Source organism: Convolutriloba macropyga, unplaced genomic scaffold (genome assembly GCF_964194025.1).
Source record: "Convolutriloba macropyga unplaced genomic scaffold, txConMacr16.3 SCAFFOLD_572, whole genome shotgun sequence".
Lineage (NCBI taxonomy): Eukaryota > Metazoa > Xenacoelomorpha > Acoela > Convolutidae > Convolutriloba > Convolutriloba macropyga.
This window is the reverse complement of record NW_027453771.1, coordinates 11,353-32,313: the sequence shown is the minus strand read 5'-3', so window position 1 is coordinate 32,313 and position 20,961 is coordinate 11,353. Positions and strand designations below refer to the sequence as shown.

Genomic DNA, 20,961 nt, shown 5'->3' with positions numbered 1-20,961 from the left:
TAGTTCAAACACTTGTGTCCGCTAAAGCTGCAATTCCAAATAGTTGAATATCAAAAAACAGCTTGCGTTTCTACTTTATTTTTCGTTCGACTCAAGACTTTCTTTTTTTTATTTGATTTTCTTTCTTATGAGAAGTCAAAGTCAAAAGCAACGAAGAATAACTTCACGCAATTGTTTTTTGTTTCGTTTTAATCCATGGGTAGTCGTGTTTGAACAAGCCAGCTTCTGCAATGAACAAATTGGCTTTTAAATGAGCTAATTTTACCAACAGTGGAGTTACTAAAAGAGTTTCTATGTCATATATCTTTATTAAGGAAAACATTCTACAACAATAAAGGAACGGTAAAACAATTAAGAGATTTATCTCGTTGAGTGACTTGAAATATAACAAGGCTGGCGAATTAATGTGCACAAATTCTGCCTGAAAACTAAAAGTTCCGTAAAACTTAAGCTCATCAGGTATTAGATTATGATAGCAGATCTGACAAACACTCACAAGAAAGTAAGACAACTTGCAAAAATTTAGATTTTTTTCCTCTACATGCCTCAAGGTATTGCTTCTTTCAGGAAGAAAATGTAAAAATAAACAAAGAATGTTCAATCCAGTTATGAGAAATTGAGGAAAACATGCTTTTTGGTTAACTAATATGAGCAATTTTGGCACATACTCTGTACCTAATTCTAATTCAAACGCAAGATTGAGCTTGCTCACTTTAATGTTGCTGAAATTAAGTTTTTATTCCATTCAAATATTAGAAAACATATCCAGGAACAGCTATATGTTGAACACCAGGATAAGCATCCTGAAACAAAATTTAATGATTTTTGGAAAATAGGGGACACGTTCATGATTTTTCGATGTAATAAATCTTAAAAATGGTAATCATTGTAGATTGTATATACTCAAAAACTTCGTGCATAAAAAAAATTTTTAATTATAAACGTCACTTTTTAAAAAAAATTATTTAAAATATCAGTCAAATCCCCCTCTGGTTGACAAAATAATTGATTTGATATAATCTAGATTCCGAATTCGCAAATAAAAGCAAAATAACAGGAGAGAATTTAACAACTTCATTTAACAAATTTATTCTTTTTATTTTTCTATTATTGCTTCCCTTGAAATATAGTAAGCCATGTTTCTCTTTTCAAGCTCTAAATGCAAAAAAATACTATAAAAAACTTATACTTTTTATATCTTTTTGTTCTTCAATTATAATGTTAAAAGTTGATCAGGCAGACGACCTTTGTTGATTTTCTGTAGTTCAATGCTTTATTCACGCTCATGGGGACTTAATAGTAAGAGCTGAAACAATTATTTTCAACATTAATAAGGGTCTATTGAATTTGTTTTGCTCTCACAGATAAAAAATTAGGATTTTCTTGTTTGGACAGATTGAAAGAGCTTTGATGGATAATTGAAATACAGAACCTTGATAATTTCACCTAATTTTGTTTAAGAAAGTCATATTCTTCTCCCAATATAACCAAATACGAGCAAAATTTTTAATGGATTAATGTCAGACTGTTTAACCATTAATATATAGACTAAACCATTGTGTCCACTAAAGTTAAAATTCCTATCAGTTGGAAACAGCGCTCGTTTCTACTTTTTTTTTTCATTTGACTCAAGACTTTCTTTTCTATATTTAATTTTCTTTTTTTAAATATGAAAAAAATGTTAATTTGACAAATTTTGATTTATTGTTCTACAAATGCATTGAATAAAGTAATGCAGGGGGAAGCATGTTCCGGTAAAATTTATTTTGAAAAATTTCTTTGTAAAGCCAAAATGTGCATATTTGGAATATATGCAGTTGAAAACAATTCTTCTGTTGTTTTGACACAAGTATTTTCTATACAGATAACAATCGATCTGTTGTAAATGCTGCTGAAATTTTGCTAAAATCATTAAATGCTACCAAGTGTTTGAACTTCCAGAAATCCTTGTGCAAAATTAAATTCAAATAAACATCAATTTAATTTATATTGAGCGTGATGTGTTTTCGATAACGATGCTACCTATACCTATCTTTATCAAGTATGTCAATCGGTCGAAAAAGAAAGAAAAAAATATGCTTTCATAACTATTCATTTGAACGAATAATGAGTTTTCGATTTGTCTTCATTTCAAATCAATGCTGGCTGCTCGAAATAAATGCATCAATTACATTCTATTAAAAATTCTCATTGACAACTTAGCAGCCGAAAAACTACCTTTTGTTCGACCTTGATATTTGGTCACCAATCCTCAACCTAACACCTGAGATATAGCCGTTCCCAAGACTACTTATTTCTAAAACTAGTCTTTTTTGGGTTTTTTTTCAGAGATCAGTTTATACTCTCTACATAATCTTGCAAGATTAACAAAATTTTGCAATATTCTCTTGCAAGATTAACAGCAGATTTTGCAAATTTTTTCGCTCCTTAACACATCCTAAACAAAAAGGCTCCTAAAAAGAAGCAGAAGTCCATTCCTATCCTAGTGTTGTGACGAAAAGCAATATTCCTATCTAAGTCCTAATTCTTATGATAAGAAGAAACTCAAGTAGCAGATGAAATTTTAGTTTAAATGAAACAATCCAAAAAATAAAGATATCACAACGAAAAAACCAATTTAGCAGCAGATAAGAACAGACAACTGTCTTCGCTGTTCTTATTTTTTTAATTTTTCTTTGATTTTTTTTTTGGTTTTTTTTCAAAGAATTTTGTTTTTTTTTTGTTTTTAAACGACTGTTGTCTCGTTCTCGGGTGTCGTCTCCTCCTCCTCAAGTGTCATCGAATCCCGCAAAAAATGATAAAACTGAACAACACTAAATAGCAAAGAAACCTCAAGCACCTGAGCTGAAGGGTATCCCAAACGACGCAAAGCAATCCAGGGCAAAGCAAAACCCAAAAGGAAACACCAAAAGCTCGCGCCGGAATTTAACTGGAGAGGGAAAAGCGAAACGCAAGCGTGAAGATACCTAACTCCTAAAACGGCGCGGGCAAAGAGTCTTAAACTTCTGTCTAACTAGTACTAATAGTGCCACTACTACTATTTCCGCTACACTCCAGAGTTTCTGATAGAAGAGAGGGTAAGAAATGCTTGAGAGTTGTTATTCTAAGCATTTTCCTGACAACATCATGGAACGATTAGAATAGGGCAGGTTCGTCGATGTTAATCTTGCAAGATCTTGCAAGATTAACATTGTTTCGCAAGAATCTTGCAAGATCTTGCAAGAACAACAGTATTTTGCACGAATCTAGCACGATTTTGCAAGATTAACATCCTGTCTCGACTAGAGTATATTTATATTTGCGGCAAAATTGACTTTTTATCTCAAAAAAGTGGCTTTAGAGTTCTCTGTAAAATACAGCTAGAACTGCATGTAGTATAAATTTTTCATCGTTAGAGTTATTTACTTAAACAAACATGTTTAAGATGAACACTGATGAAAACTGCTATTTTTTATCTATGAAGTTGGAACTAATTTTCAACTTTTTATGCCTTGAGACAAACTACAGTGAAGTTTGGAAGTCAACAAATGGATTTCTATCATTCAATATTTTGAAATAGTTGTCGAAAAATTTTTGCAAAGAAAAGCTGTTCAGGAGATAAAGAGGGGTTGTTATTTAGTTTGTTTCGCTAAATAATTAAAATCTTGGTCCTTTTTCCATTAAACCACAATTTTTCCCATTAAACCAATAAACCACTAAGCTGGGGGGGCACACACGAAAAAGATCCTAAATATGAAGAAGTTGTCACTTTATCACCTGACAGCCGCTAAAATTCGTGGGGAAAATTAGTCAACCGTCTGGATCTTTTCCTGTTGTGGGATTATGGATATCTAAATTATTGTATTTTGTTCCGACCCCCACTTTAGTGGGGAGGGAGGAACTATAGACTCAAATGGGTTTTTTTCGATATAACCATCGTAGAGAGTTGTGAGTGGTATCATTAGAAAGCCAGTCTAGCGTAGAATAAGGAGTTAAAAAGATGTTTTCATTTTTCGCTTTTTATAGGGAGTTATCGAGGTTTAAAGTTTTGTGAATAATTGCTGTTTTTATTCACATTTTCAGTATTTTTGACCAAATATTTGTCAATTTTGCTTTAAAAAAATGTAAAAATTGTTAACTGTACTGCTTTTTTTCATTTCTAAAGATAAAAGAAGGTTGCTGAGTTGTTCGCTCCGAGTTTTTCGGCTAGAATTTATGCTAAATTTATCAAAAATCAGACTTTTTTTGAGAAAAATAGGACTACATTTGCTTCTTTTTAGCCCACTTGCTTTAAATTTGCTGGAAGCAGATACCTTAAAACTGCGGTCGAAATCTTCTTGAGCTCAGAAAGGAGCTAATTGTAATCCGACTGGTTTTATGAGTGTTCTGGATCATAAGTTTGCAAGTTATTGCAAATTTAAACTCCATAAATACAAAAAAAGCATTAGTTAATTTTGACAATCTGAAAATTTTGTTGAAAAATTGATCTATTTCGCAATCATTTGAACAGTTGAGTGTTTTGTTAGACGCGCAGCCATATCTGGGCTGATCTTGATCTCACCGTGGATCCTTACGATAAAAAATTTTTTAGATTTGAATGGGGCGCGACCTTTTTCTCAAAGCATTTCCGCTATGTACATGTTTTTTATGAAAATTACAGACAAGAATCTCAAATCAGTGCTCAATTAATGACAAATACTATTTGCAATAAAAAGTTCCCACAAAATTATAATATGGTTTAAGAGTTTAGCTCATGGTTTTTTCGGCTTTGGCTAATTGTTTTCGTAAAATTTTTTAGACTTCTTGAGTTTTGCTTTCATTTGTTATACTTTTTGTTGCCCGACGATTTAGTGTCCCCAATCAAAGATGCAAATAATTCTTTAGGAAGTATAGATGAACCTAGACAATTCCTTTAGTTGTTATCTAATGTCTCTTATGACTTTGAATATATTTGTTTTAAGAAAAAATCGTTTAATTTTTGAACTTTGCCACTACTTTATCTTAATTCTCTCAACTTCGGGCTCAGTGTAAAAACAAGCAAATACCAATTCCGTGCGAGTAATACATTATTGTTGGAAACGGTTTTCTTATATTCAATTTATTTTCCTTGTTTTGATACTACGCGTTTTCAAATAATTTTTATTTCTTTCTCTTTTTTGAGCATAATTGCATTTCTTTATGAGTCCATTTCGTTTCCTTCTCGAATTATCACACTGTTGGCAAATCTAATTGAATGAAAGCATAATGGAAAACTTGATGAGCGTTGGAAATGTGCGTTTTTGTGTATATTAAGTGTTTTTGTTGAATAGTTTATGCTTTTTTGGGCTGAGACCAATGTATCTCGCAAAATTTTGTGGATTTTTTGTTGTTTTTTCTATGTTTGTCTTTCCTTTTGTTTTTCTAAGCCATATAATTAATAATGATTGGTCTGAATTGCTTCCCCAGGACGTAGAGCTCCACCTAGATAAAAACTTCAGTTTATAGCGGTTTGTTTTAATGACCTTCAAATTAAATTTTTTAGAACAGTGTTTTTCAACTGTCTTTTTTGCTTTCAAATTCAAATTGTCACCATGTAACTCAATCTCACAGGTCACAACTCCTTTGCAGTGAGCTATAAATTAACCCTTGTAACAGTTTTAGGTTCAAACTTTCGTTCCTCGGCTTTTTTACTACTTTTACTACGATACTTCATAAAATGTTTGAAATTTTTATATATTTGTACATTTTAGAAGATTTTTGTTTTCTTTTTGGTTTATGACAATAATCGTAAGTCCCATTAGCTTAAAAATTTTTGCTTCATTGAAGATTGGATTCTGGTATGTCTCAATTGCTTCCTATGGAGATATAATTGAAAATTTCAGTGATTTCAGGTGATATCTAATGACATTAATAACTGTGAAGTTAATTGATTCCAAAAATTGAAACGTATTTTTTAACTTTGCAGCTCTTTGCTATTTTTTCACTTTTTTGTTGACCTGTTAATCATTCGCCTTGAGAACCGGTCCAATATTTTTTCTAATGAAGTATAGGTGAAACTGTTTTGTTTAGATTTTATCTGACGCGAGTTTGATTTTGTTATTTTATTTATTGTCGACATCGAGTTGTGGTCGTGAATAATGTTTGTTTTTTGATTTTTTAATGTTCTTTTTAGTAGTTCTATTATCAAAAACTGTCATAAGCCCTCTAGCGTGGCATTATTATATTCCATTGGTTGTTTATTGAACGATATCTACAAGTTTTTGATCTCTTCATCATTTGGTAGTCAATTAAGTTAAGAATGTAGCTGAGCGGGGTCGGAACATTATGTGCGTACGCACATTACCGAGCCTCCTTGTACATCTCTATAATAGAATTTTTAAACTATAAGTCAGAATTTGAAACACAAAATGGGTCTTTTCCGTTTGTGCCCCCCCAGCTTAGTGGGTGCATATTATTTGCACCCGCAGACGCACGTGCCATATTTTTACCATGTAATTGACTACCATGTAATGAGAAGTCATCTGTAAATGGAGGCATAACATACTGGGGGGGGGGGGCAAACGGAAAAGATCCCAAAATAATTTGATAACACAAGATATTGACTATATGAACAATTAGCAGTTCAAAAAGTCGTTTTAAACTGTTCACAAATGCTAATGAAAACATCAAATTTTGTACACAGAGAAAATTTCCTAGTCAAATTCAACATGAAAACTCTGTTCTTTCACGAATTTTGATCAGAACGTCAAAAATTTCAGCTTTGAACATTTTATTTTCATTTTTTATTGTCGTTCATGTAATAATTTTTTCACTCTTCATTGCTAGTAGAATTGTTATGCATTTCTTATGGAATTATCACAGAGTTATTAAAGTGATGTCGTTGCAACATGTGTTGATTAAGAAACCCGATATGTTTGTTGTCTGTTTCAGCAGTCCCTACATGTAATTCGGGTCAAGTTGCCGCGACAATGACAACAAAAATTGCAAAAAATTTCAGTTTTAATGTCGCCCACGTGTTTCGTTGCTTAAGTCATGACACACTTTCTAGGAAAATATTTCTTCTCCCGAGCTAAAACTTTCTACTCTCTTCATTTATCAAATTATTTTCTGCTGAAATATTCGGAAATGAGTGAAAATATTTCAGGCTCGTCTCATCATTAGAGCCCCCAAAAGTAGCGCTGAAACCTAAGAACTACCCCCCTACCCCCCTCCCCCCCCCCCTCAAAGGTGACCATAAAACCATAATTCATCATAAATATGGCAGCTATAATTTCGTGGTGGCTATACTGATATAGAAGTCTATAATAAGGAGAAAAACTGAAACACATATTTTTCTATTGATATTAATTTTCCCTTTAAATTAGTTTATTCCAAATTGAAGATATTACAAAAAAATTATGGATTATTATTTTCTATCGATAGAAAATAATAATCCATAATTTTTTTGTAATGAAAAAAATAGTTCCACTTAAACCAATAATTTGCAGAGGACAATTTTTTTTTGAATATGTAAGCATAATTTCTACTGTGCAATTTTTTAAGTTAAAAGTGCAAACATAACTTTTTTGGTGGAACGGCCAGACACAGAGACGCCTTTACATGTTTTAACATATGGGTGACACCGGCTAAAATGACGCGTTTTGTGTTCATGAAATAAAAGCGCTGAAATTTTGACATTGTCGTTCAAATCGCTGCAAAAATTTGATATGAACCAAAAGTTTAACTTTTTCATGTAGGCTTTTAGTAATGGCAACGAACAGAGTGCGTGTTTTTACTCAAACAGAAAAATATGTTCAAATTTTACAGTTTACAAAAAAACATTTGCTTGTAATATATTAAGTTTTATCAACTTAAGCGAGTATAAAAATTGTACGGTTGTGTGCAAGTGTGTTTAGTATAAAGAACTTTAATAGTACATTTTTGCTCTATTCTCTGCAAAAGCTGACCAATTTTTTTGCAAAAAGAGTTATTTGACATATAATACGTTTAATACTGTTCGCATGAACAAACTTTGGAATAAAATATTTTCAGTTGAATGGAAATGCAATTTTTCCTTCTTCTTATTCCTTGCAAAATAATAAGAAATTTACAATTTCAGAGTGGTGCTTTTACATTTTACAATTCAACTCTGAACCAGCAGCTTTTAGTACATTTATATTGTATTTTTAACACTTTTTAAAACATTTTTTATAACGTCTATTTCTTCAAGACATATACAACTCCTAGAGTACAAGTTTGCAGCTTAAAATTAGTTTTCTGAAAAAAAAGTTGTTCACTTTTTGCAAATATTTCAGCTCCAATATTATTGGCAACGATTAAAGAAATTATATTTCCACGGAATTACAATTGTTGCAAACGGAAACATAAAGAACTTTTGTAACATCCGATGCTTTGAGTTAATTCGTTGCTGAATTGATATTTTTTATTATTACCATTACGCAAATTGAGCTGTTGGAAATTATTTGGTAAAAGTGGATGCTGAGTTATTTCTCATAACTAACAGTTTAATAATTTATTGAGCTTCAAATTCGCTAACCAGATGTTCTCATGTTGCTAATGGTTAGTAGTGCTAAAATTGCTCCTCGAATTTATTCCGTATATTTGGACATTATTTTCCATTCTAATAAACTGTTATTTTTCCTCCCATTCTTTTACCGCTGAGTTTTCTCTACTGGTGACAATTGAATAATTATATTTGCTTTTGCAAAATATTTTTTTTTCAGTTTTTTGCAGAAGTCTTAGCGGAAGATTTGGTTCAAAAGAGTGCAATTTTAACTTACACCGACTTTCAAATGTCAAGTTACCGGTGACCGCGTAGTTAATTGTCTTCCTCCGTTATCTGCTCAATTTGTTTATTTCTAATTAGTTAATTAGTTAACACTTGTTAAACACCTACGATATTGCTCCTTTAAAAGTCAAATGCAAAACAGTTACAAATTAAATTTGAACATCGTATCATTTAGTTCTACTTTAACTTTCTTACGTTAAACTGATTTATATGGAAAATGCTATTTTTTTCCTACTTTGATTTCCAAATTATATAGGAAACAAAATAACTTCCACAAAATTTAAAAATTTTACGCCCATATTACCTCTTCATTTGCATCAATGCGTAATTGCTGAAAAGCTTTTCGGCAAAAAAGTCGAAATTAATTGCTTCAGATTGAAAAATATACAGCATTTTTGCGTCATAAATTCATCTCTTTTCATTGCCAAATTTAACTAATTGATTTGCTGCTGATGTGAAAACTATGCATAACGATTGTTTACATTTTTTCCGTTTTTATGACGTCAGCTGTTTATTTACTACGTACAAAAGGTAAACAAGCGCATTTTTAACAACAAGTAGAGCAAAGTTTTTATTGTCCCAGAACCGTCTCCCTCGAAAGCTTTAAATAATCATTACCAGTTTTTTCCAAGACGCAAAGGGTTATTTAAGTTAGTAAAATTTGGTTCCCTTAATTATTTTGTCCCCTGAGATCATTATTGTATAATTTGATCACGTAAAAATTGTGATATCAAATTATTTTTTGTGGTACATAATTTGAACTTAATTAAAGCCAACATGACCTCTAAATCACCATTGGGAAGAACACTTTCATCTAGTGTACCCAATGAATCGACCCAAATTTCGCCCCATTTACAAAAAATGAATTCCCTCCAGAATTCCGACTCGCCAGAGAACGACCCGGATAACGATTACTTCCTGGACCAGTCATCGGTAACCTTCACTGAGGACTTTCCGAGCAGTTTAATGTCCATATCAAACATGAACGATGGAGCCATGGACACTCTAACCCCGAGCCAGACAAGTTTAACAGCAGAACCCGACGACATGATTTACCACAAGAAATCCTATCATAAATGCAACGCTGAGAACCGCGATCCAAGATGCGTTTGCAGTGCCAAGTTAGGCCTCGATTTTCCAAACCTCCCGGATGACAATGTCTTCAGCGAACCCCATGACCACCACACTTCTAAATTACCCAAAACATCAACGCCGGATGACAAAAACTTGACCTTATCTGTCGGGGAAATTGACCAAACAACGACCCAACTTAACATATCCAGCGATGCCCCAACGACACCAGACGATCCAGGGTTCATGAGCAAGGATCTGGGTGACACCGGTTCGAGTCTGGACCAGGCCTCGCGACGGTCAAGTATAGACTCCGAGTATTTAGACTCCAAAGACAGAAATGGGGCGCAATTTGAAGGTGCAAAAACCGACAGTGGTGTCGGGAGTCTAAGGTCGGGTAAAATTGACTCCAACGAGATACAAGATGACACGACTTCGTCCTTACCTCCTTTGACCCCACGCGAACTGTCAAATGACATGTTTCCATCATTGTTGTCACACAAAAGCAGTTATGACTCAGACCCTGAAGAATCGAGCAGTCTACAAGGTACCTTCAGGAAAACGAAGAGGCGGACACTCTCTGACTCCGAAAGCAGTTGGAGTTCTAGTTTTAGTTCAAATGGATACTTGAACGAACTAGTTGCAGAGTGTGAACGCTTTATGAAGATCATCGCGACCAAAATTTTCAATCCTCAGTAAGTCTTGTTAAAACTATCAATAATTAATTATCTCCATTTTACTCTATGCTTCACAACTTCAATTTCAGACCCAAATCACCGGGTCTTTCGCATTATAGCCCCCCTCCCATGAAATTATAGCCCCCTCATTCTGGTAATTTTACCATGATTGGGGGTTATAGGTTATCTGACCACTAGGTTGGGGGGGGGGGGCTATAATGGGAAAGACCCAAATCACCTCTGTTAGATACCTTATTACGACGATGGTCCAGACTTTCGGGCGCTCGAAGAGTTTGCCTGACTTTGCGATTTGAGCGCATCACACTCAGGTGTGCAATCGAAAATGGTCTGATCAGAAGTCACTTTGGTCTGGGCACCTGTGCTTGGGTTGGAAAGAGTCCCATTGCCTCTTTTAGGCAGGCGTGTTCTTGTGATGCGCAAAATGCGATCAGCCAAGAAATTGTTCGCTGAATCAAGTTCTATATCTTTTTAAGTTTGAAATTTAACATCAAGACCCGGTCATATTATTTTTTATGTGCACAAAAATCCCGCCCTGTTTTTCTGAGTGACTTGTTTTGATAAAAGTCCTCTGGATACGTTTCGATGGAACTTTTGCAAAAACTGCTAGCAAAAACTGGATAAATTTTGTTATTGGCAACTATCAAGAGACAAAAACTGAACGTTTATTTTATCCTCAGAATCATTAAAATATAGATTTCCGGCCAACTTGACAAAATATCCAGTTTGAGAACGAATTTATCATGATTATTATTCCAGGCAAATTTAGTAGCTCACAAAAATGACCAAAATGAATGGTCAACCCGAACAAAAAGTGTGAGAAAATTTTATAAAGTATGGCAAAAATGGCGAATGAAAAGAAGGGGGCCTTGAATTGCCCTATCTGTATTCAGTCGACACTTAACTTTGATAGACATTAAAAAGTTCATTTGAAAATCAAACAAAGCAATTGATTAACACCATTCAGTAACGCGTACACTCTTCCACGTGAAAAAGAGCAGTGATACCCAAAAGCTTGGAAAACAGTTGACAAAGTATCAATTGCCAACGGGAAAAACCAGAAGACTATAAGTAAAAAAACTGGAGAACAAAAAGATTCCGTTGGTTTTTCTTAATTACTCTCATATGGGGTTGTTAGAGCGTTCTGTTCATTATTTTTTTACAACAAAGAAAAACATTAGAAAGAAGTTGAGGACTGAATATGGAAACGATGATAGGGTCTCTATGAAAGAGATCTAAATAGCTAATTTAAGCTAAGAAAAGTTGAAAAATAATTTCACGCAAAAAACTTGAAATTGATCTGGAACTGGAGAGAAAAAAAACCCGAGGAAACTTTGCTCATAGGTTTGAAACTATCTGTTATTGACTAAACTTTGGAATGTTCGCTGGGGGAGTCAATTATTGTTTAATATGTGGGACGGGTTGAAATTTGTGGCATGAGGTATTCAGCTGGATACGATTTTGCTTGGGTTAGGCTGGATAAAATTTGCAAACAACCTTGAGATTGAGAAAAATGTTGTTTTTAGAAAAAGTTTTTCAAGATGATAGTTTTGGCTTGCTGACACTACACAAGTACCCTATGACCTTAAAATTTGTTTCATTTTAAATTGCAATGACTTACTGGTCAACACAATGTAGGTAACTTTTTGACAGCTATCATTGAATTTCTTTAAGCAAACTTTAACATTGATTTTACGTTTTATGGCGAAGAATGAGCAGCATAAAATTAACCTTTTTATACTGGTTTACAGATTAAATTCTTCGTAACTACTCAAAATATGTGAATAATACAAAGTTGTGTAATAAAGATTTTGATACCGATGTGGTCGAAGCATGGTCTAATTTTGTGAAATAAAGCGTTGATTTGCTGAAAAGATTCAAAATAATCATAATATGTCAACGCAGACCATAAAAAAAGAGTCATGAATGAAAAGCCTGTCACGGCCTGAAAATGTCAACGCCTGAAAATCATCAGAACGGTTAAGGGAACAAAGTTGTAACAACAAAAAACACATTTTGTTTGGGTTGTTTTTTGGTTTTATAAAAAGTTTCAAAGTTTTCTAAAGGAAAAATATGTAGCCAACTAGTTATCTGCTTGTTGCTGTGTCAATTCAAAATCTAAACAATTTTGTGGTTTCATAAATCAGTCCATTTTTCATGGAAATCTTTGAAGATGTTATATCAGGGCAGCCATGGCGAAGATTAATATCAGAACGTGGCCAGGCCACCAGAGCACTCGTTTAGAACCATCAACTTAATTAGAACGCAATATTTACAGCAGTGGATTTTTATAATGAGCGGAGACAAACTGAATGAAATGGAGTTCAGTACAGAAGTGTATAAATTACGCGGTGAGAAAAATTAAAATTTTTTGAACAACTCAGCGATCTTTTAACGAGACAAAAAACAACAAAACCAGATGATAAAAGATGGGGGCTATACTTTGATAACAAGAAATACTGTTAGCTTACTTTTCTGAGTGTTTAATGCTCTCTATATATGATGAGTTAACCAGAAAATGGATTTCAGCATGCATTTAGGTTGCCAAAAGTTTACGCTTAAAACACAGTAATGAAAAAACATGCTTTAGTGGTTTAACTTAAAGATCGTTTTGTTGAAGACGCTACATAAAATTAGTTGAACTTTGTAACAGGGTTGTCTGGAGCCCACTTTTAACTGCCGCGTTCTGTAGTTTTGTACTCCTGTCACTGTTAAACATTGCTCGAAAGATGTACCCGAAAAAACAGCTTTTGTGTTCTAAAAATGATTAGGTGTGGAACTCAAGCTATATAAACTTTAATATAACTATAAACGATTGGATGGAACTTTCAATTGAATACTGTTGCTGCATTTTTGTTGTGACATGAAGGGCGCAGTTTCATTTGCTAATCATATTCCATGAACCATTTTCACGGGCTTATGTTTGATCCACCTCTCTCTGCTTTATACTCGTATGATAGAAGCTTAGAAGCTTAAAAATTTCTGAGAGAGAGAGAGAGGAGCTTCTTGTTATGCATTGTTTTGTATTGATCTTTTTTTAATTGGCCTAATAAAATTTTGCTCCAAATTTTTTTTTACAAATTTTTCGCGATGAGGTGGGGCCTATAGCGTGTGCCTATGAAGTTTCCATATGCTTCGATATTTATTTTTGTGCAATTTTTCATGAGTTCAAAACGTTACAAAATGCATCCAAATATAGGTATCTTTTGTTTTCGGAAACGAATGAAAACTGACAAATTAGTTCTATGTTTCCTAATTTGAAATAAAACCAAACTAACTAGTAGTAATTTCCAACGACGCAACTGAAATTTGGACAATGAGCAGTGACGCATAAGTTTTATTTGAATTTTTTTGAATATCAATAATGGACGTTTTCATAACTAATCTGAACTAAGTGTCGTTTATAAGACAACAGCGTGATATAACAAGAAGATCAGAACTTAGAGTTTAAGTTAAAATTTCGATATAGACAAAAGTTTCTTAACTGATGGTGTTGAAGTAATTTTTATCGAAAAACGGCTATTAGGTTGAATCGAATCGTTGTTTCAACTTTGTTCATACCACAAGTCTATAAGTGTACATACACCATAAATTTGAGCGATTAATTCGACGTTCCCACCACATAAATGATCAACGTAAAACAAGTAGATTATCCTCCCTGTAGATACCATTGACATGATCTCAGGTTAGACTGTATTAATACTTAACGTACACGGCATGGGGAAAAACTTGTCCACACTTCAGATGTAAATTAATCCTTATCAGTTTATCTGTATCTAGACGATTTTGTAAATTTTCATAAATCAGTCCATTTTTCATGGAAATCTTTGAAGATGTTATATCAGGGCAGCCATGGCGAAGATTAATATCAGAACGTGGCCAGGCCACCAGAGCACTCGTTTAGAACCATCAACTTAATTAGAACGCAATGTTTACAGCAGTGGATTTTGATAATGAGCGGAGAAAAACTGAAAGAAATGGAGTTCAGTACAAAAGTGTATAAATTACGCGGTGAGAAAAATTAAAATTTTTTGAACAACTCAGCGATCTTTTAACGACAAAAAAACAACAAAACCAGATGATAAAAGATGGGGGCTATACTTTGATAACAAGAAATACTGTTAGCTTACTTTTCTGAGTGTTTAATGCTCTCTATATATGATGAGATAACCAGAAAACGGATTTCAGCATGCATTTAGGTTACCAAAATTTTATGCTTAAAACACAGTAGTGAAAAAACATGCTTTAGTGGCTTAACATAAAGATCTTTTTGTTGATGACGCTACATAAAATTAGTTGCACTTCAAATTGAACTTTGTAACAGGGTTGTCTGGAGCCCACTTTTAACTGCCGCGTTCTGTAGTTTTGTACTCCTGTCACTGTTAAATATTGCTCGAGATCCTCGAAATCTTCTAAAAGGATACAGATGAGAAGATGTACCCGAAAAAACAGCTTTTGTGTTCTAAACATGATTAGGCGGGGATTTTAAGCTATAGAAACGTTAATATAACTATAAACGATTGGATGGAACTTTCAACTGAACACTGTTGCTGCATTTTTGTTGTTACATGAAGGGCACAGTTTCATTTGCTAATCATATTCCATAAACCATTTTCACGGGTTTATTTTTGATCCACCTCTCTCTGCTTTATACTCGTATGATAGAAGCTTAAAAATTTCTGAGAGAGAGAGAGAAGCTTCTTGTTAAGCATTGTTTTGTATTGATCTGCTTTTAATTGGCCTACTAAAATTTTGCTCCAAATTTTTTTACAAATTTTTCGCGATGAGGTGGGGCCTTTAGCGTGTGCCTATGAAGTTTCCATATGCTTCGATAATTATTTTTGTGCAATTTTTCATGAGTTCAAAACGTTACAAAATGCATCCAAATATAGGTATCTTTTGTTTTCGGAAACGAATGAAAACTGACAAATTAGTTCTATGTTTCCTAATTTGAAATAAAACCAAACTAACTAGAAGTAATTTCCAACGACGCAAGTGAAATTTGGACAATGAGCAGTGACGCATAAGTTTTATTTGAATTTTTTTGAATATCAATAATGGACGTTTTCATAACTAATCTGAACTAAGTGTCATTTATAAGACAACAACGTGATATAACAAGAAGATCAGAACTTAGAGTTTTAGTTAAAATTTCGATATAGACAAAAGTTTCTTAACTGATGGTGTTGAAGTAATTTTTATCGAAAAACGGCTACTAGGTTGAATCGAATCGTTGTTTCAACTTTGTTCATACCACAAGTCTATAAGTGTACATACACCATAAATTTGAGCGATTAATTCGACGTTCCCACCACATAAATTATCAACGTAAAACAAGTAGATTATCCTCCCTGTAGATACCATTGACATGATCTCAGGTTAGACTGTATTAATACTTGCCGTACACGGCATGGGGAAAAACTTGTCCACACTTCAGATGTAAATTAATCCTTATCAGTTTATCTGTATCTAGACGATTTTGTAAATTGTCATACTGATAGCGACTATAGATACCTGTAAATTTTAGCACTTTTAGGCCATTTTACACTCCCTTGTGCTCAAGAGCACGACAACCAGCAGCTTAATTTTTCCATTGGCCCTGTTTGTCTCCATAAGTTTTTCTATTGGCCCTGTTTGTCTCCATAAAAACATTTTAGAAGATTAGAAACGCCAACTCCGAATTAATAGAGATGATTTTTTTGGATAAGCACTGTCATTCATCTTACAAAACTTCTATTTCTTCAAGGACTCTCAGAATTTAAAGTGAATGACAAGAAAACACTAACCTAAAGCGGTCACCATTCTTCATGTTAATATTCATGTTTAATATATCTTAAGCAATTTTTTGGATGTAGAAGTTGTCCAAACTTTTTTATTCCGTAAAAATTTTTGTAGGAATATTTTACTCTGCAAAAATTTTCAAATTCAAAGCAATTTCAATCAAAAACGAAGACTTCCAGGCATTTTAATTTCACCAAAATTTGTTGAAAACTGCCATTTGAATTTTCCTGCAACTTGAGTCTCTAACTTTAATAAAAACAATTAATAGTTGAAATTTTTCTTGCAGCTTAATAAAGCAAAAATTCTCGCATTATGGCAAACAGTTTCACAGTAGCGAGTTGAATTGATTCTCTGATTAATTGGAATGCGGGAAAATTAAAAACCAGCCTGAGTTTCGCTCATTTTTCTCCAGTCTGAGATGCCTGATAACAATTAGTATCTCAATACAGTTACAGACTAAAATTTGCTTTTTTCCGACCTTCAGGCGCTCGCCAGGCTTCGTAACATAGTTTATTTCATTTTTTAATACTCAAAATTTTTCAATGATTATCTGGGTTTCAAAATATGGTTCTCAAACTAAAAAAATACCTTGTAATTCTTTTTGGTTTTGACTGTAAATGATGTAGTCTGAGTTTCTAAGGCATGAACTTGATTTGTTCAATTTCATCTAATTTCGATCCCCGAAAAACTTTCAATACAACGCAAGAGTCAACACAATGAGCTCATTTTTTTCCTGAAATCGAACTTCTGGAGCACAAATGATTTTTGAATGTTGTCAAAACTTGAGAGGACGCGTTTTTAATTGTTATCTTAAATTTTTAGTTCAAGTCCTGAGTTTCCGCAATCAACGTGTTTTCGTTCGTCTTCTTTTAGACCAACGTGCGTTCGTGAAGACTTTGGCGAGTTCACCAAATTTACTTGTTAATGTTCTGACTCTCGTTTGTCTATATCCAGACTTTCATGCGTTTCTGTAATTTTCTAGACTGTAATTGATAACCCACGACACCCCACCCCCCCCCCCCTCCTGATAATTTTGCTTTTGATCATGGACCTACTTGATTTCGGCTTGGGACCTCAGCCTGCAAAATACTCTTTGTTCATATCTTTCAGTAAATCAACACAGACAAATGTAATCTCAGACAAATGTAAAAAATTAAATCATTTGATATATATTCTGTTTCAGTACTGCGATATCAGTGATGTAAAGGGAGATCAAAGATAGTAATTGCATTGTGTTTCAGATCCGACATCACTCAACAGGAGAAATCACGATTCGGCCAACTATGCCAAGTAAGTGACGAACTCAATCAAGGGTGTAAAACATAAGATCACGGGGGGGGGGGGGGGGGTTGGGGGGTGGGTTCCGAATTTTTGCTTCATTTTGCTGGTAGAAGCTTCGCATCCATCTGTCAAGAAAGAGAATTAGAGTGTCAAGAAGAATGATAGACTCACTCCATTCGTATATCAAAAAACAGTTATCCCCAAAAACGTATCAATGAAAACGCAACACCTGTCCAAATTATAAAACGTTCTTTTTCGGGAAAATTTTGTTTGTGCTCATACAAAACAACCCATTAAATAAAAAATTTAGGCAAATAGAATTTTCGGATCTTTTCCGTTTGTGCCCCCCCCCCAGCCCCCCAGTACGTTATGCCCCCCCCCCCCCCGCCAGTTACAGAGCTTGTGCCATTACATTACATAGTAAATCATTATGTAAAAATATGGCACGTGCGACTGGGGGCACAAAGAATATGCGCCCACTAAGCTGGCGGCGGGGGGGGGGGGGGGGCACAAATGGTCCAAATTTTCTAAGTTGTTCTAAGAGTTAAATTTTAAACTAAGCTGTTGACACATGCAAAAAGCGCGTGAATTTTCGCCTGAACTAAAATTAGATATCCGTTAGTATATCTTTAGTTTAGGAAGAGCAAAATGTCTCTTTTTCCAATGTTTTTACAATAGCTGCCAAGTTGCGGTGTCTTTGTTTTTTGTTTTTGTTTTGTCCTCTGAAGCTCATTTTTCGCCATTCCTTTTTCAACACCACAAACTTCAAAAAGCATTCTTCCACTTGTTTTTTCCATGCTCTTTCTTGACTTTTCTGTGTCTGACGTCATTTTAAATTGCATGGTTATAATTTGATCTTAAATGAACTTTTCCCTCTATAAATGAGTTTACTCTCAAGATTCTAGATTTAGATTCTAGTTTATTCTAGATCTAAATTGAAAGCTAATAGTCATAAACTTTGGTGACTAAAATGAAACAAATATTTCCAATGTCTAAAAATATATGGGATTTTTTTTCCGTGTGTCCCCCCCCCCCCCCCCAGTACATTCTGCACCCCCAGTAACAGAGCACGTGTCATTACATAGTATTTCATTATGTAGAAAAATGGCACGTGCGTCTGGGGGGTGCAAATAAAATGCGCCCACTAAGCTAGGGGGGCGCAAACGGAAAAGATCAAATATATGATATTGACAGTAGTTAAATTCTGAAATATTGAAATTCTGAAATTTTGCACAGGTTAATTAACAACTCATCAACTGCGCCTCCTACCTATTGCCTCCTAGTAACTATAATCTACGGAAAGAAAGCCTAATTAGCAGCTTTTTCGGCAATGTTTGTGCATGCCTGTCGGTACTTTCAGTGGTCAATAGCTCTCGAACTAAGGTTGTAGCGATTGTATTAGTTCTGCTGGTATTTCTTGCAATCTTTTTACCACCCATTTTACACACGACTGTCAAATTTTTGTCTTGAGAATTAGGATAAACAGAGCGCATCAAGTCAGGGAACCGGTGCGGTTCTAGTAATTCGATCCCAAGCACCCATTTGCACACCGAACCGTGCAAACCTAAATGACGGTTAAGAGGATAAATTTAAGCGATGGCGTACCTCGTCCTCCTTTTTCACTCCCTGCCTCCCCCTTCCCTGCATTTTTGATTATTGATCCCCCACTCCTCAACAATGAAGATCCTCCCTAAATTTAAGATAGCGAATACCGAAGCCAGTCATCAACAGTTGTTTGAGAGCAGTTTGTCCGGCGTTTTTCTGTAATATCTTACAATTAAAAGAGAAATTTTGGTTGAGTAAGTTTGTTCCAAGCAGTTGAAGTTTTTACTAGTTGGGAGCGCTATGCTAGCGCAGCTTACTTGTTTGCAACTTCGACATAGTCATCCGACACAAAACTATACCAAAGGAATAAAAATCGAAAAAAAAACAATGTCCAGTACCATATAGATAATATTCATTAGCGTCCAACGTAATAAAGATTTTTTAATCCTGGATTTAGTATTTTTTAAATCAATATCTTTGGCAGCTTTTTGGTTCTGATTTTCTTTGATATATTTCTTCCATCGAAAGGGATGAGGAGTCGGAATGACATAAAAGTAAAAAACACGACATTAAAAGTAAAAAAGTTACATGAATGTAGAAGTTTCAGCTCCGAAAAAAACGACATTACAAATCAGAAATTACATGAATGGAGAAGTTTAGGCCCCGAAATCAGGCAAGATCAGCTAAAATGAAAACTAGCAAAAGATTTCAGGAAAACACAAAACAAAAATCAACTACCAACTGAAATTAGATTAAACGGTAGATGTTAGACAGGTTATAAAAACGCTAGGTAAAAGCAAAGGAAACTAATGGAACGAAGTATTGGATATGTTAAAAAAATTCGCCATATGTTTTTACATATTATACTTCAGGGAAAATATATGTTTTAACTTAAAAATAAGGCACAGTTTTTGGAATTTTATATCTGTTTCAACATGTGAATCATCGAAGATAGCATAATAGCAAAGTTCACACATCCAACTATATATTTATTGATTAGCAAAAAATAGAGGTTTTACCTATACAAAAATTTACTTTTAGAAGCAGATTGGGCTGTACTTGAAATGAAAATGCAGATTGTCAATTTTGGTTTTGATTTTTTTATTTTAATTTATATGCATGTATCAAATGCTACCATGGTTTGTGTTGCAAACTGCTTAATATGTTTTCTAACCATCTGCTATAACAACCATTTTTTGTTAATTTCTCTACTTATTGCTAAGTGAGATACTATGTTTTAACAAGTTATGCACACTTTATTTCTTCCTAGCCGTTTGTGCATTCTGCAATTCTGCATCAATTTTCTTAACGCACTAAAAGTTACTCAATTTAACTCAACGATTGGGCATTACTGATGTGTATTGTAAAACTATGAAATATAAAATAATTTTGATCTAATCCTGCCATAATTGCATTTCAAAGACTTTCAGGCTGTCACATTTAGGAGAAAAATGATCCCATGATTTATCTTGCTAAATCTGACAAAAGGACATCATTTGACAAGATTACTTTGAGCTGTAGGGTTATGAGATTTTTTCAATTTTATTCTTCTTGTTTTTAGAGGTCCAATTCATAGCAGCGGAGATTAGGGGGCTAAAAAAATTCAGATGAACTCAGCCGCCATAGTAACGTTCGCTCAAAAAATAGGTACAAAAACGGACGAATCTTCTCCAAAATTTCCTCCATATTAAAATTCGCTCAAAAATAAGATACATAAAATAAACGAAATTAGGAGACATCCTTTGTATCTTACTTTTTGGAAACGGGGTTTCGCCAATATTGCGGAAAAAAACCTTTTAGATCGTAAAATAGGTTAGAAGTCTTGTACCAAGTTTCCGCTCG

The 20,961-nt window shown here is 34.0% G+C and overlaps 1 protein-coding gene across 1 annotated transcript; it reads left to right on the top strand.

The window, feature by feature from the left end:
- The first annotated feature begins 7,914 nt into the window (after positions 1 to 7,914).
- Positions 7,915 to 17,619, top strand: LOC142358539 (uncharacterized). The gene is made up of 2 exons (XM_075409937.1): positions 7,915 to 10,512; positions 17,535 to 17,619. Exons 1-2 carry the CDS (start codon positions 9,524 to 9,526, stop codon positions 17,617 to 17,619), a joined length of 1,074 nt encoding a protein of 357 aa, XP_075266052.1. The 5' UTR covers positions 7,915 to 9,523.
- The last annotated feature ends 3,342 nt before the right edge of the window (positions 17,620 to 20,961 follow it).